Genomic DNA, 16,424 nt, shown 5'->3' with positions numbered 1-16,424 from the left:
AGGCTTATCTGTATCTTGAGCCATCAGCCTAATCCCCTCTCCTCCTACCCTCTGCCTCTGAAATCAATGGCTAGTAACACCCCCCCCCCCCTCCTCCTGCCCAGACTGAGCTCCCATGAACCCTTGCTACTGCCTTGGCTCTCTGAAAACCTGTGGGTGGGGCTTTTTTTAGTTTATAGGGAATTAGAGCATTAAAACAAAAACAAAAAAAGTATTTGGCTTGAGGAAGGCCCTATAAACAATAGGAAAGGAACACAATTATGCAATGTGTAAAAGTTCACCTCGGATCCACTTTAAGTGAAAATAAACTGATGAGATAAACAGTTACATTGAAAGTCCCGATTGGGGATGGCTTGTTTGGGGTGAACTGTTACTGTTGCCATGGAGTCCTGCTCCACTGCTGTATTTTTTACTTCCATAAGTTAGTAAAAAAAAAAAAACCTGTCTCAAGGGAATCACTTTTTTTTTCAGTTTCTTTCAAACTTAACAGTTGCAATGCAAAATAAGTCTGCGGTCCTGTTCACATGTTTGCGTTGCAGGCTTTGAAATAATGTCTATGTCCAATCTTCATTGCAGTTCACACTCATATTGCGTGTTATGCTACGCACACAGTGTGAATCCTGCCACACTGCAACACACGACCTATGTGACATTCACAGTGCAGTGCAATGTAATTATGTGAGGTATCCTAATGCAGTGCATGCTACAAAGCAGAAAATCACTTAGCAACCTTCACTGGCACTTCCCGGTGTTTAGATGTTGCATTTCACAGTGCCAAGTGAAGCTGAAACAAGACAATGAGCAGCGTTTGCATGGACAGGAAAAGCCAACACCGACATTTAAAAAGTGCTGTCCTGTCATATGAATGGACACCATTTCAACAACAAAATGTAAAAAAAATAAAAATACAATCTGCACTTTTTCCCGTACAACGTATGCATTTTTCACTGAAATCAATGGCGACTGTAAAAAAAACACATGCGTTAAGATGCACCCTAAAATACGTTCAGGCAATAGTCTGCGATTCCCACAGCGTTACGCCGCTCAGGAGGTTTTGCTTTGTCCGTGCCCCCGCGCTAATTTATTAGTTAAAATGTGTCCTTTAGATACTAGCTAGTACTAGGCTAGCTAGTATTGTCTGCTGGCACCTCCAGAACCCTCCGATTCCCCCGGCTGGATACATTAGCATGCTGGGATCCAGCGATCGAGCAGCCTCCCGCTCAGCTCCGGTATTCACTATGAGGAGGATTGTACATGTCAGTGACATGCGCAGTCCCGATCCTCCGCATAGTAAGGACAGCAGCTGAATGGGAGGCTGCTCGATCGCTGGATCCCGTCGTGATAATGTATCCAGCGGGCGATCAGGCCCGGAACCCACTACAAAACGCTATCGCTAATCACAATCGATAGCGTTTTGTATGAGCGGTTTGTAAGCAATTTCATGAGCGTTTTAGGGAGAGATTTTAGAAAGTGTAATCAATTTGCCTGCGGTTGTGTAGCGATTAGCGTTTTAAAGTCTGATTGGTCCTTTCAATGATTTTTAATTTTGTTACAGTGTACATTAACTTTAAACGTTAGCAAAATCACATCATGCAAGTTTTGATGAGCGATTACGCCAGTGATTATATACTTTACATTGAAGCGCAAACGCTAACTAAATGCTGCATGTCCTGCGTTTGCGGTTTTGCTAATCGCAATCGCTTCTGTGGAATTTGTACCATCCATTTACATTGGCAGAGCATTTAGGGAAATCGCTAGCGATTTCTCACTCCCTAAACGCTCAAAAAAATCGCTCTAGTGGGTTCCAGCCCTCAGGGGGGATTGCAGCCAATCGGGGGGTGCCGGCAGACAATACTAGCTAACGTAGTGCTAGCTAGTATCTATAAGGACACATTTTAACTAAAATTAATTCTGGGGGGTCCCGATCGGCAGCAAAACCTCTGCAGCGGCATGCCGACAGCATCAGGCACACCGCTAAGGAGGTTAAAGTAAACCTGAGATGGGTAACAAGTTCTTTTTCACTTACCCGGGGCTTCTTCCAGCCCTCTGTTCTATTCTTACTAATTAATCATAGTGAATGAAGAAAAAAAAAATTATACATTTTTTTTCCCTCAAACATTTTTTGAATCCACATAACCGTAGATCGTAATCAACCTATTGGGCACCCCTCCTGTAGATTCACCGGAAACCCACATCTGCCGAGTTCTAGAGTGTAGCCCTGCCTCCTTGCAGAAAAAGGGCTATACCGTTTATATATATCAGATATAGAAAAGGCCAGGGCCTATTTTCTGCAAGGGGGCAGATCTATGCACAACAACCCAGGGAACATTAATGAACAGATGTGTTGGGACATTCTAACTTTTAAGCATTAGCATACCTCTGGTTTTTTTTTTTTTTTTTTTTGCATGTACACCAGAGATGCATTTTAACTAAACTTAGGATATAGCTGTAGAGTAGCTGTTAAATAGAAACATCGATCGGGTCCTAGGCAATCTAACTGTGGGTACAGAGTGATAAGATTCTGCCTCTATTATACATTTGTCATGCACGATCTAAACCAGGTGATAGACCACCTCTGCATTCAATGTGCACAACATTCTTAGTGGATCCTCAACAGCTCTGCGAGGAGTGCATATGCATAGTACTACAGTACTGTGTAACAATTTGTAGGCGCCAATCCCAGATTTAAAGAGACTCTAACATTAAAAAGATCCCCTGGGGGGTACTCACCTCGGGTGGGGGAAGCCTCCGGATCCTAATGAGGCTTCCCACGCCGTCCTCTGTCCCACGGGGGTCTCGCTGCAGCCCTCCGAACAGCCGGCGACTGTGCAGACTGTCAGTTCAATATTTACTTTTGCTGGCTCCAGCGGGGGCGCTGTGGCGGCTTTCCGTTCCGAACTACACGGAAATACCCGATCTCATTCGGGTCCGCTCTACTGCGCAGGCAACTTGCGCCTGCGCAGTAGAGCAGATCCGACGGCGATTGGGTATTTCCGTGTAGTTTGGAGCCGACAGCCGTCAGAGCGCCTGCGCAGGAGCCAGGAAGGTAAATATTGACGTCACCGCTGCACGGACTCCACGGAGGGCTGCAGCGAGACCCCTGACGGATGGAGGACGGCGTGGGAAGCCTCATTAGGATCCGGAGGCTTCCCCCACCCGAGGTGAGTACCCCCCAGGGGATCTTTTCATGTTACAGTTCCTCTGCATCAACCCAGAATTATTTACACCTTATTGACCATCCCTACTAGTGACGGAACACCACATCAGGCCCTATTCTTACAGCAGATATGCTATTTATTTAACAATATCTTCCACAGCGCTGTACAGAGTATATAGCCTTGTTCCTCTGAGGAGCTCAGTCCAATCCCTACCATAGTCATATGTCCATCGTAGTCCAGGGGTGATTTTTAGGGGGAAGCCAGTTAACTTATCAGTAGGTTTTTGCAATGTGGGAGGAAACCGCAGTGCCCAATGAAAAAACACTCACAGGCATGGTGAGAACAAACTCCTTGCAGGTAGTACCCTGGTTGGGATTTGCTGCAAGGTAAGAGTGCTATACGCTATGCCACTATGCTGCCCATATCGGTTATTGTATAAGATTCCTTTGTACCCATCCGATATGTACAGTGACTGCTTCATTTTTTGTAGACTAAGCACTGCTTTTGCATATATAAGTTATGATGACTATTAGCTTAAAATAGACCATTTTATCATATTTTCTCTTAGTTTACATTTATTAGGAATGCTCGTTATCCCCGACTCCCGGTACCCAAAGATTGCTCCGACTCCTCGACTCACTCCACAGTCCTGCACTCAAGAATACAGGTTTAGTTGCTCAGGATTAAATCTGGTAATTGGACTTGCCTCTGATGACTTATTAGGGTCCTTCCACATAAAGTCCAGTGCGTTGCAATGGGCAATATCACTGCATTGCAACAATATTCCTATGAGGCATTAGTGCAGAGGATCCCATGCATAACTGCATCAGAACCTACCACACTCTTGAGTAATGCATGCGTTTACAGTGGCAGTGAGGCATACTTTCATTGTACTGTACACACTGCAAGTTCCTAATGCAGTAGCAACTCGTGGCAGGTCTTTTCTGACTTGGTATGGAAGGGACCCTAAGCTCTGTAACTGCTGCTTTGCATACTTACAATTAAATACCCCATACATTTATTTTCTGTTCTGGTTTGCATCAAGAATGAATGAAGTTCTGAAAGATGCTCTTTATGTCATGTAGGTGGAGGGCCCTTCCACACCTAGTCAGTTATGTTGCAACAACATCTGCCACTGTAAACTCAATAGCCAAACTGTGATCACCGCATTGGTGGTGCACTGCAGTGTGGCGAGCCGTGTTACAGAGCATAGACCTGCACCCCAGTGCACCACTGGGACCAAGGCCTTAAAGAGAAACCATAACCAAGAATTGAACTTCATCCCAATCAGTAGCGGATACCCCCTTTCCCATGAGAAATCTATTCCTTTTCTTAAACATATCATCAGGGGGGTCTGTATGGCCAATATTGTGGTGAAACCCCTCCCACAGTGTGATGTCACATGGACCATGGTCCTGACAGTTTGTCTGTGAACCTCATTGCATTGTGGGAAATAGCTGTTTGCAGCTGTTTCCAACTGCCAAAAAAGCGAGCAGCAGCTTCTTCCAGTGACATCACCTGCCAGCAGTAAAATGTCACCATGTGATAAATGCCAGAATGTAAATCAGGGAGAGGAAAGATTTTACAATGGGCAAACACTGACTAAATCATTTATACAGAATAGTAAAAATAAAGCACTTTTTTATTACATTATTTTCACTGGAGTTTCCTCTTTCCTCTTCCTCACAAAATCAAAAAAGGGAACCTAAACTGAGAAGGATACGAATTTTTGCTTTTAAAATAATACCAGTTGCCTGACTCTCCTGCTGATCCTGTGTCTCTAATATTTTCAGCCTCAGCCCCTGAACAAGCATGCAGATCAGGTGCTCTGACTGAAGTCTGACTGGATTAGCTGCATGCTTGTTTCAGGTGTGTGATTCAGCCACTACTGCAGCCATAGAGATCAGCAGGACTGCCAAGCAACTAGTGTTTAAAAGGAAACATCCATATCCCTCTCAGTTAAGGTTCCCTTTGATAACCCAGTGCCTGGTCAAATCAGTCTCTGGCAACTAGTCACTAATTATAGCAGCACGGTGGCGTAGTGGTTAGCTCTCTTGCCTTGCAGCGCTGGGTCCCTGGTTCAAATCCCAGCCAGGGCACTATCTGCAAAGAGTTTGTATGTTCTCTCTGTGTCTGCGTGGGTTTCCTCCCACATTCCAAAAACATACAGATAAGTTAATTGGTTCCCTCTAAAAAAAATTGGCCCTAGACTACAGTACTTACACTACATAATATAGACATATGGCAATGGTAGGGATTAGATTGTGAGCTCCTTTGAGGGACAGTTAGTGACAAGATAGAGATATATACACATACTGTACAGCGCTGCGTAATATGTCGGCGCTATATAAATACTAAATAATAATAATAATAAAAATAATAATAATATAGCAACTACTTTCAGTGACTAGTCACTATCGCTGGGAACTCATTAAGATGTGCTGATGTCTAAGTCACTGCTACCAGGAGCTCAGAAGAAGAAAGTCTTCAATAGTCGGAGTTATTTTAACAAAACAAAAAAAAAAAAAGGCATTTGTGAGCTATTTTTGTGATTATTTTTAAGTCAGCTCCTTTTCTGTTGGCATGGCTGCATCCTCCTATTCTTTGGAACTACGGAGAATTGCACTACATCACGCCAGACACTGATAGGTCACCTCCTGTATAAAGTTAAGAAATTACATTTCAAAGCAAAAATGCATGCAGTGGGAACTGTGCATTGCTTTCCATTTGCCAAGGTTTCTATTTTTGAAACACCTGCCATTCCTGATCACAAGGACATTTTCATTTTACTGTAAAATTGCATTCCTACACTCCTGTATTTCTACTAGCGCAATCTGATTTTCACCAATGCACAAACGCAATGCATGCTGCATTTTTGCTTAAACTTCAGTTTCATTCAATGGAATTGAATGGGACTTTTAGTACCAAAAACCACACAGGAGTTGAACTCAGGTCACATATAAAAAAATATCAAGCAATGCACACAACTTTTTCCTCCCCACATTGTACACTTTCTTCAATTAAAAAAAAAAAAAAAAAAAAAAAAAAAAGGAGTACAATCATACAATATTATTTCATTATGACCTCTAAAAAGCAAATAAAATAAATTTCAGATTTACTTAGAGGCTTCTAGGGGCTAGAAGAAGCCCCAGGTGTGTCCCTCGTATCAGATCTCTTATCAGCCAGCCTCCTGGGGTCCCCTCCATAGCAGACCCCAACCCTGCCAGGTCGGCACCTCTGTGCATGGACACACCGGTCGTACTCCTGTAGCAGGGAGCGATCTACACAGGGGCAGCAGTTTCGCATCTGCGTATAATGCCGACAGCCACACCCTGGCCAGGTCAGCGGCAGCTACGGAGGGGACCCCAGGAGACTGGTTGAGAGCAGAGCTGCAGCGAGGGACACATTGGCTTCTAGGGGCTGGAGAAAGTCCCAGGTAAGTAAATCTGATTTTATTTTATTTGCCTCATGCATCCCTTAAAGCACACCTGAACTGAACACAAATATCAGCCCCGGCCATAGCCAGGGTTTCTTCAGTGCCCCCATGACCTTGGTGTCCCCTCAGTCTTCACATTTTCTACTCTGTTAAATTGCCCTGGTTGCCCCTATGGTAACGCTGGCCCTGTTCCATGCTCCCTCTTTCCAACGCTTGAATTCTGAGCATGTGCCCTTCACGCAAGGTCCGGGATAAGGGAGATCTAAGCACAGAGACAGGGGATGCCAACTAAGCTGAGCCTAAGTTATGGGGACACTTAAGATACCCAGAGTATGGCCAGCTCTGATATTTTTAGTTCAGGTGTGCCGCTTTACACAAAGCACAAACCTTAATGCCGACCTCTATGGAATGCATGTACGTTATTTGCAGTGCATAAAAAAAAAAAAAATAAGGTCAGTAACAAGGGATTTTGAAAAAAAAAAAAATATTGATAAATCTCCAGATGGTTTATTTGATATTGACGGCAATCAATTCAGTGCTGACTATCATCAACAACATGATGGAAATAATCCACAGAGTCACATAAAAACTGAACCATGACCATTTATTGTTCTGACTTTATTTATCATACCTTTTTTTTTTTTAAAGTACAAATGTATAAAAAACAAGAGCTGTCAATTTTGTATCATGCTAAATCTTAAATTAAAAACAAAACAAAAACAAAAAAAAGACAGTGGAATGTGTTTCATAGATTTCATAACTAAAGTCCTTAATCGCTTTTCAGAGAGGTATGCAGGCTCTATGAAGAACACTGTAGCATATAACAAAAAACAGCCTAACAGAGCACTGCTGGGAAGACATAGTGAGTTATCGCTACATTCCTATCGGATCATCAGAACATGACTAGTGGTGCTTTATATTCTTAGGTACCTCTAACACTTTCTAAGCAAGCATTTATGCACAAAAATCCATTCAGCTTCCCAGCCACTCCCACAATCTGAAGACATAGTACAGTGTGGTCATAAATGAAGGGCCCTGCTTCTTGCCAATTAGGACGTTGTTGCACACTGATTTTTCCCCCCCTCTTCCCTGAAAATCTATATTTAGTATAGCATTCACTAAAATAATACCATTTGTTGTATTTCACTTGTAGTATAAAGATAGTACGTTTTCACATAATTTTTTTTTAATAGCAATCATTCAACACTTCATTAAGGAAGTAGCATTTTGGCCTTCCCAAAATGTCTGACGCCTCACAGTGTATGAACTACACATACAAGGCACTGTGAGATAATGGAAGCCCGATTGAACAATAATCACTAGTGTTCTCTACAGAATACCGTACATAGTTTCTAATGTAGACAGCACATGACTGTAAATCCACGACATTGACAGACAAAACAAATGACGTTTTACTCTTTTTTCATTTAATATAGTATGAACCACATTTGGCCAGCAGGTGGTGGTGTTGACGTGTATTACAGTACTTCATTGCAAATTTGATTCTTAAAATAGTCCACAATGGATGTAGGATAGGGTAAAAAATAATTTTTAAACATTTGTAGCCTTTTCACAGCCTATTTATAGGCAATTGATTGAAAAAAAAAAAAAAAAAAGTACCATGGATATACTAAATGGTTGCAGATTGAGATTAATCCATTTCCTGCTATAACTATACTCTTGATGCTCTTTGAACATGATCTGAAAGAGTCACAATTCTTATACTGTAGAGGGGTCTTTGTAAATGGATGTTTTGGTAACGGAGTTTGAGCTTTTCTTTACACAGGTATAAAATGTCATCAAGACATAACTTTCCAGTAAATTGGTAAAACTAAAAAAAAATGAACATGTATATTTTATTAGGTACCATTCTGACCACTCAATAGTTAACCAACAGGTAAGTCTTAGGCCTCATTCACACTGTTTGCTTTGTATTAGCACATCAATGTTACAGATTGATACATGCTGCTGAAAAGCAGACAGAAGTGCACTAGTGTGAATGAGGCCCTAAGGTCTAAAAGTTCTTCCTGCAAGACTTGAACATAAACCTTGCATGTTCAAAAAGGAGCTAAAGACTAACACCAGGCAGTTTCTTTAAAGTGTGATAACAGTGCCATCTTCCTCAACGCCCCCTTTGGGTATCACCAAACTGTTCCTTGGGTCTGCTTTTAAGCTGTTCAGTATTTTGTGGATACTCCCATTACTTTCACGCCCAGAGTGGTTAAGCCCCAAGTCTCTCTCTAACCTCTGGCTAAGGCTGGTGCCATTGATCCGTGAAAGGCTGCCAGAAGGTAGACTATGAGATTTAGGAATGTTGCGAGGCTCAATACTACCTTCAATAACAATATCTGCATCATCGTCACTTTCCATCTCATCAGGGTTAAAATTTTGTAGGAGATGAGCCGACGGCAAGCTGTGGTGACTGGCTGTGCTGTCTGTTGACTGACCAGAGCTGCCAGACATTCGACTGCTCCGGATAACATTGTTTCTTTGGTTGGCCGGTTTCACTGTAATGATTAGATTGTGGCTGTTCGCTATCATCATATCTGTGACCTGGTCAAGAGTCTTTCCAGCTACTTCAATACCATTTACTTCAAGAACCTCATCATTCACAGCCAGCAGACCAGTGCTCTCTGCCAAGCCTCCTGGAACCATTCTAGAGATAAAAATTCCTGGCACCTTCTCCAAACCATGAGGGGTCACCCGAACACTAGTTCCATCTCGAATATAGAATCCTAGTGGCTTTTCACATCCATGTCTATAAAGTCTCACTCGTCTGTGTGTTTCTGGAAGGATATCCACATCAATGATGGAGGACACTGGTCTAAAATCATGAGGCATGCTGATGTTGATATGTGGTTTCTTGTGGCGGAGACTATCATTTCGTAAGGCCACCAAGGCACTTTTCTTCTTTCTATTCAAAGTGGCTGACCCAAATGTGTTGTAGTCTACTTCTTCTGCAAAAAGATGAAAAGAAAAAAAGAAAGGTGTTAAAATAATTCAGAACTAATGGGGAGTGATAAGTGCATGTCAATTACCATTTCAAGAAGCAGTTTTACTAAACAGGATTTTCAAACTCAGAAAGAAGACATTGAGGGCCGTTGCGGTTACTAGAATTCAAGTTCCTCACCATTATCTTACCCACACAGGTGGCAATCTTAAAGGGCACCTGAAGCAAGGGTGATATGGAGGCCACCTTATTTATTTCCTTTTGCTGCCTGGCATTCGATTGCTTGTCAGAAAGATCTTATCTGCATGCTTGTGTGGAGTCTATGACTAAAAGCATTAGAGGCAGATGGTCAGCAGGACTGCCAGGCAACTAGTATTTAAAATGAAATAGGTCAGCCTCCACACTTCTCTCATTTCAAGTTCCCTTTAACACCAACCATGTAGTAGGAAAGCTTGATTGAACAAACAACTGTATTCAGAACAATACAGCCATGAACATTCAACAGAAACTAGAGCTTGCAGATTCCTTATGTATGAAAGCAGACAAATACATATAGAGTAAACAAGGAAAAAGGACAACATTTAAAGAGACACTGAAGCAAAAAAAATATTTGATATAATGAATTGGTTGTGTACTATGAATACTTACTAGAAGATTAGCAGCAAACAAAATATTCTCATTTTTATTTTCAGGTATATGGTGTTTTTTCTAACATTGCATCATTCTCTAATATGTGCAGATTACACAACACTCTGCCAGAAGAGAGGTCTTAAAGGATGAAAGAATCATTTTGAATGCAGAGAAAAAGTAAATAGTTCAGGAACAGTTGAGATAATAAAAGTCAGAAAACAGCCCTCTCCATGACTTTGAAAGTCGTAGCGCTTAATGGCTTTTTTGTATAGAGATAACAACTGGAGTTTCTTAACTCTTCCTGTACTGGAAACAATTAGACTGATGTATCTGATCTTAATGTTTTATTTCTTAGCTGTACTACACATACAAATCATAATATCATTTTTTTGCTTCAGTGTCTCTTTAAGAAAACCTCTGGTTAGTAAACACAACATATCCATGCTCACGTCTATTAAAGATCCAGCAGTGACTGTAATCATATTGTGTTCACCCATTCAAAGTTATTCAAACACTATGAGGCTGTAATCTCCATTTCTTGCTACAGTCTTAATTATAGGAATACAGAATGAATGGAATGGTAGGTGGAAGTGAAGATTCCAGCAGCAAACAACAGTAGAGCTTCTGCTCCTGTAACTGAGAGGCCAATCTCACATACAGTAGATGAAGAAAAAAAAAATCCCCTATAAGAAGTGCCTCAAGGCCAGGTGCCACCCGTTAGCTCCAGCATATTGACTAAGACGACATTCTTGATGGACACTGCCCATTAAGAACAAGTGTTAACTCACTGTGTGGTCTGGAAAAATTGCAAAATTTTAAATACGTGTAAATTCATACAAATAAGAAATAGGTTTCTTCCAGAGTAAAATGAGCATTAATTACTTTTCTCTTATGTTGCTTTCACTTGCAATAGGTAATAAAAGTCTTACAGAACCTACAGGTTTTGGACTAGCACATTACCTCATGGGTGATTCTCAGAGTTTTATTTTCAAAAGCACTTAGTAAATGGCAGTTGCAACGTCCAACTGCCAAAAAAAAGTGTGCAGCGCGGGCAGGGAGGCTTGCCAGTATCTTTGTATAAATCCTTTTCAGGAACGTCTTTATAAAGCATGAAGGCCATGCTGAGATTCCTCCATGAAGAGATAGACTAGACAAAACCTGCCAGCTTTCTACTACCTACTGTAAGTGACAGCAACATAGAGAAACAAAATGTATGCCTCATTCTACCATGGAAGAAACTAATTTCTTATTTGTATGCGTTTACATGTATTTTATAATCTTTCACGATAGTGGTCCTTTAACAATTGGGAAGCCCAGTTTGACTAGAATTTATACTCAGTTTGCAAATAGAAATTTTTACAATATTAGCAGATATATAATAAGTAAGATTCCTGATTAAAATAAGAAGATCAATAAATAGAAGAACATGCAATTCTACCAATGCCTTAATCTCCATATTAGAAACCTCTTTACCATAATGTACCGGTACATTAAGGTGGGTGGTCGATATAGAGATATAGAGATAGAGATATATATAGATAGATATAGATATAGATATAGATATATATATAGATAGATAGATATATAGATATAGATTATTTTTTTTTTTAACTGTCTACAGTGTGCGCAATTCTTTAATCCCCCTCCATCTCCTCTCTTTGGTGCTGAGAATCTTATCAGTGTCAGACACACTGCATGTTTTTAATGTTTTCCTTCTGCTATTGGATAGCTGTTAAAATAAAATAGCTGATAAAGGTCTGGGCTTTCATAAACCAGGTTATTGGCAAATTACTGATCACTCAAGTGGATTTCTTTACATTTTTGCTAGAGAGAGTTGAAGCCCTGCAAATAAGCATTGTTGGTGTGGGGTGGATGGAAGGGAGGGAGTAAAAATATCAAAAGGCTGTTTGGAGATGGGGTTAGCAGCAGAGAGCAACACACCATTGTTAGCTAAGATTTTATCATCCCCCTGTCAGGTTTGGTCATGTCAGAAGCACAAAGAGGCCACACTACACAACAAACTCAAACGGCTTGCCAAAGTACCCTTTACCTAAAGCAGACAACGTATCTGATGCTACTCTGTGACAAGTATGCAATAAATAGGTGAAATCAGAAAGAAAGCAACTACTTCTTCATAGCACTGAATGTCTGTGAAACATCTCAGATAAAAGCAGCCATTCTTCCTCTCCTTTGATGCATAATAAATTTGGGCAGCAACATCTCTGAGTGAGCCTGAATAGGCCCAGCTTCATTACTGTGGCATGCATGACAAACAATCACAGCACCAGTTTCTATAAGGGGTTTTCCAAACAGGCATTTTTCTTTGTGACAGAGCGTCATGCAGGTGATTACATACTATTGCTACTGGCAGTCACTCCCAGTTCTTCTATTACTCATCACAGGCAGTATAATACATGGCAGTTGTGCATAGGCTGGAGAGGACCACACTGATCACGCAATACATCTAGTTCCATGGCTACTACAAGCAAAGCAAGGCAGGGGTCACCACCTCACAGTAACATGGTTCCAGAGCTGTTCTGAGGAGAGATCGGACTTGATGTAAAAATGATGAAACAACCTAGAACGTGAAAAATCAAGGCTTGTGTGTTTGAATACTTTTTACATGTCCTGTGCCTTTATGCAATGCAGTAATACAAACCCATCAAGATGTTCCCTGCAAGAGGTTTTAGATATATTATTAGTCATTAGAAGTCATGTTTTTCCATTGTACTATTCACAATGCTCACCAAGTATTCACACTGGGTGATACTTACAGTATAATCCAATTACATCACAAGCATACTGAATAAAATAAACTATAGTCTATCATTTATTTTGGGTCATTTTGATAAGCGTGCCATTCATAGAATGATAAAGAAGTGAACTAAAGGATGTAATGCTGAGAATACACCATACGTTTTTACTCCTGATAGATGTGCGCGATAGAAAATTCCCAACATGTCCGATATTCCTTCGGATCGTTTTTTGGCTCGATTTCTCATAGAAGTGAATGGAAAAAGATAAGAAAAATGAGCGGAACATAAGAGAATCAAGCGAAAAAAACGATCGGGTGGAAAATCGAGCAGAAAAGCGTATCGTGTGTACTCAGCATAAGGGAATCTTTTTTCCTACAATCATCTGACAGGCGCTCGACAAGGGCGGAAGACAGCCGCCCCCCTCGCATTTGCACGGTAGTTGCCATGCTTAGACATTACAGGAGACTGTTTTATGCCGCATGGTAATGCCACCGCGTGTCAGCACGACACACGTGGTGTTACAACTGCTGCCATTCGGCTGCATATAAATTGCACCCGAATGGCAGTCGTGGGGGGCAGACAGGACACCATGGAAAAGAGGCATAAAGCAGGAAAGGGATGTAAGAGAATATCCAAGGAATTGAGAATTCCAATCAGCAGTTTTCAAACTAATTAAAAAGTGGAAAATAATGGGCTCTGTTGAAACCAAACCATGGTTAAGTAGACCAACAACATTTTTAGCAACATCTGCCAGAAAAATGGTTTGGGATGCCAGGAAAAACCCACAAATTAATTCAGGTGAAATACAGGACTCTGAAAAAAATGTGGTGTGGCAGTTTCACTTGAAAAAAAGATGACAGAGTTACCATAAGAAAGCTATTACTACGCAAATGCCACAAAGTATCCCACTTACAAGACAAGCCTCAAACCTTTTGGCACAGTCATTTTGAGTGATGAGACGAAAATTAAACTTTTTGGCAACAACCATAAACGCTACATTTGTAGAGGAATCAACAAGACGTATGATGAAAGGGACACCATTCCTACTGTGAAACATGCTGGAGGATCACTGATGTTTTGGGATGTGTGAGCTACAAAGCCACAGACAAATTGGTCAGAATTGATGGTAATAGTGCCAATATACTCTGTACAGCGCTGCGTAATAGGTCGGTCGTATATAAATACTAAAATAAATAATATGAATGCAGTAAGTTCTCAAAAAATATGGGAGGAAATTGTGCACTCATCAGCCAGGAAGCTGAGCATGGGACGTACTTGGACATTGCGATGTGACAATGATCCAAAACATAAGGCCAAGTCGACCGATCACTGGCTACAGCAAAATAAAGTGAAAGTTCTGAAGTGGCCTGGTCTCCTGACCGCAGTATCATTGAGCCACTCTGCGGAGACCTCCGATATGCAGTTCATGCAAGACAGCCCAAGAATTTATGGAAACTGGAGTCTTTTTGTCGGATGAATGGGGAGATGATCATTTACAACTCTTACAAAAGACTTCAAGCTGTCATTGATGTTAAAGGGACAACACACAGTATTAAGAAATTGAGTAGGTAAACTTTTTAACACTATTTTTATTAAAAATCAATCAAAATGGACAAAGCTATGAACTGTCACTGAAACAGAAAACGCCCCCCCCCCCCCCCCCCAAAAAAAAAAACAGAAGTTCTACAGAAAATAGAAAATGGGTACATCAGCCACATGTAAAGTGTCCGCCTAAAAATACAAGTACAATCCTGGAAAAAAAAAAAGGAGTGCAATACTTTAAAGGACAAATCCCTAAAATAATTAACAGTAGGATAGACTGTCTGATGCCAACAATCATGCTGAAGTCCGGTTGTTTCAGCCAGACAATGCAATGTCCATGCAGAAAACCACTGCTTTTCCATTAACGGCAACCATTTAATTTTAACTACCACCTCCGAGAGAGTGCTACTTTCTTCCAATTAGAAGTGATAGTTCGTCTAGCTGCGGTAAATATTCTATTAATTAGTATTCTATCAAATTTGCATGCATTAGGGACTATTTTACCCAGTTTACAACGTGTCCAACAGGACAGATATTAGTAGAGAGAGCTGGGCAGTACCAAAATATATGTTCCAAAGTTCCTCTGATCCCACATCCCTGCCAACAAAGATCTGAGGTGAAAATAAACTGCTGAAAACCAAACAATTGTATCTATTCCTCACCTAAAAATGACTATTTTTTTTTTAGATATCCCACAGTTTTATTTTATATTTAAATCTAGTTTTTATGTTTTTTACTGTTTCATTGTCTCTGCTCAATTACACATGCATTGAAGTATGCCAGAGCTCAAATCCATGAATTATTGATCCTTTTTATCTCTCTTCTGCTCTCAGAAGCCAGTTACTGACAGGAAAGTATTTTATGGCAGTGAGGGTTATGCTATAGTCTGACCCAGTCCCAACCCATACAGAAACTGTCACTTGCATACCTGATTAACTCTTTCAGGCAGAGAAACAAAAAAACCTCTATGTCTACCTCATGTCACGTGTCACCTCTGTTGTCCTTTAAGCACCACCAAAATAGTATTTTATATAGGTTTTCCTTTATTTGGATGGGCAGAGGAATCCCTGGCGTTTTTCCAAATGGAGCCCCAGTCATCAACTGAAATTGGTTGAGAGATAGCCTGCTCCCATTTCGCTATATAGCCATGGGAGGGGGATCAGAGCATGGGAGTTAGTACTAAGCAATATATACATTTGGGAGATCAGAACCTTTTGATGACCTTTAGCAGAGCATAAATCCTCAAAAAAAACATAGCATGGCATAAGTCTGCTGACCTGGAGACCAAAGACCGAAGAAAATGTGTAATTTGGTTACATTCCATAAGGCGCTTCGGTGTAGGCGAAACTCGCTCACAAGATTAAGCATAATCAATAAAAGTACTTGAGTTTGGTTGCATCCAATCTTGATGTTTAAAATTCTCCAAAGAGAACCACCTTTCCATAAAATCGTAATCCAAACCCAGAACAAATTTAGGATTTGAGTCTTATGGGAGAAAAGTGCTTTACAAATGTTATTGTATTGTTTTACCCAGTAAAGGTTGAAGTTTAGAAGGAAAGGATTTCAGGATTAGCTTTCCTAAATGCCCTATTCCATATATGTAAGGTAAACCGTGTGGGTAGGCAAGCCTTTAGAGGGTAGTCGTGAACCCGAGGAACTGGACCATATGTGGGAGGCCAAGGAATGAGGAAGAGCACATGTAGCTTCTAGCAAAGCCCATTTGGTTTGTGCTCTAAAATCAGATAATTGACGCAGATGTGCAGCTTTAGGAGTATGTAAACTTTTAATCAGGGTCATTTGGGAACCTTGTGTAGTGATAATGCTTTAAAAAGAGTAAACACCGTTCAATGACAATAACTGGCTCAGTTGTTTGCCATGCCGTCAGGCCTCCTCATTCTTTCATAACAGAACTCTGACCCGAACTATCACACAATGGGTCATTGTTCTGACCC

At 40.9% G+C, this 16,424-nt stretch overlaps 1 protein-coding gene across 1 annotated transcript in view; it reads right to left on the bottom strand.

The window, feature by feature from the left end:
• Positions 1-7,179: 7,179 nt before the first annotated feature.
• Positions 7,180-16,424, bottom strand: part of PARD6G (par-6 family cell polarity regulator gamma) — a 111,717-nt gene continuing 102,472 nt past the window's right edge. Inside the window, exon 3 of the mRNA XM_068238344.1 lies at positions 7,180-9,551. Within this exon, the coding sequence (XP_068094445.1) occupies positions 8,689-9,551 (863 nt within the window). The 3' untranslated portion in view covers positions 7,180-8,688. The remainder of the gene's footprint in view (positions 9,552-16,424) is intronic.

Source organism: Hyperolius riggenbachi, chromosome 5 (assembly GCF_040937935.1).
Source record: "Hyperolius riggenbachi isolate aHypRig1 chromosome 5, aHypRig1.pri, whole genome shotgun sequence".
Taxonomy (NCBI): domain Eukaryota; kingdom Metazoa; phylum Chordata; class Amphibia; order Anura; family Hyperoliidae; genus Hyperolius; species Hyperolius riggenbachi.
Note: the sequence above shows the minus strand (reverse complement) of the source record. Positions and strands in the feature narration are given on the sequence as shown.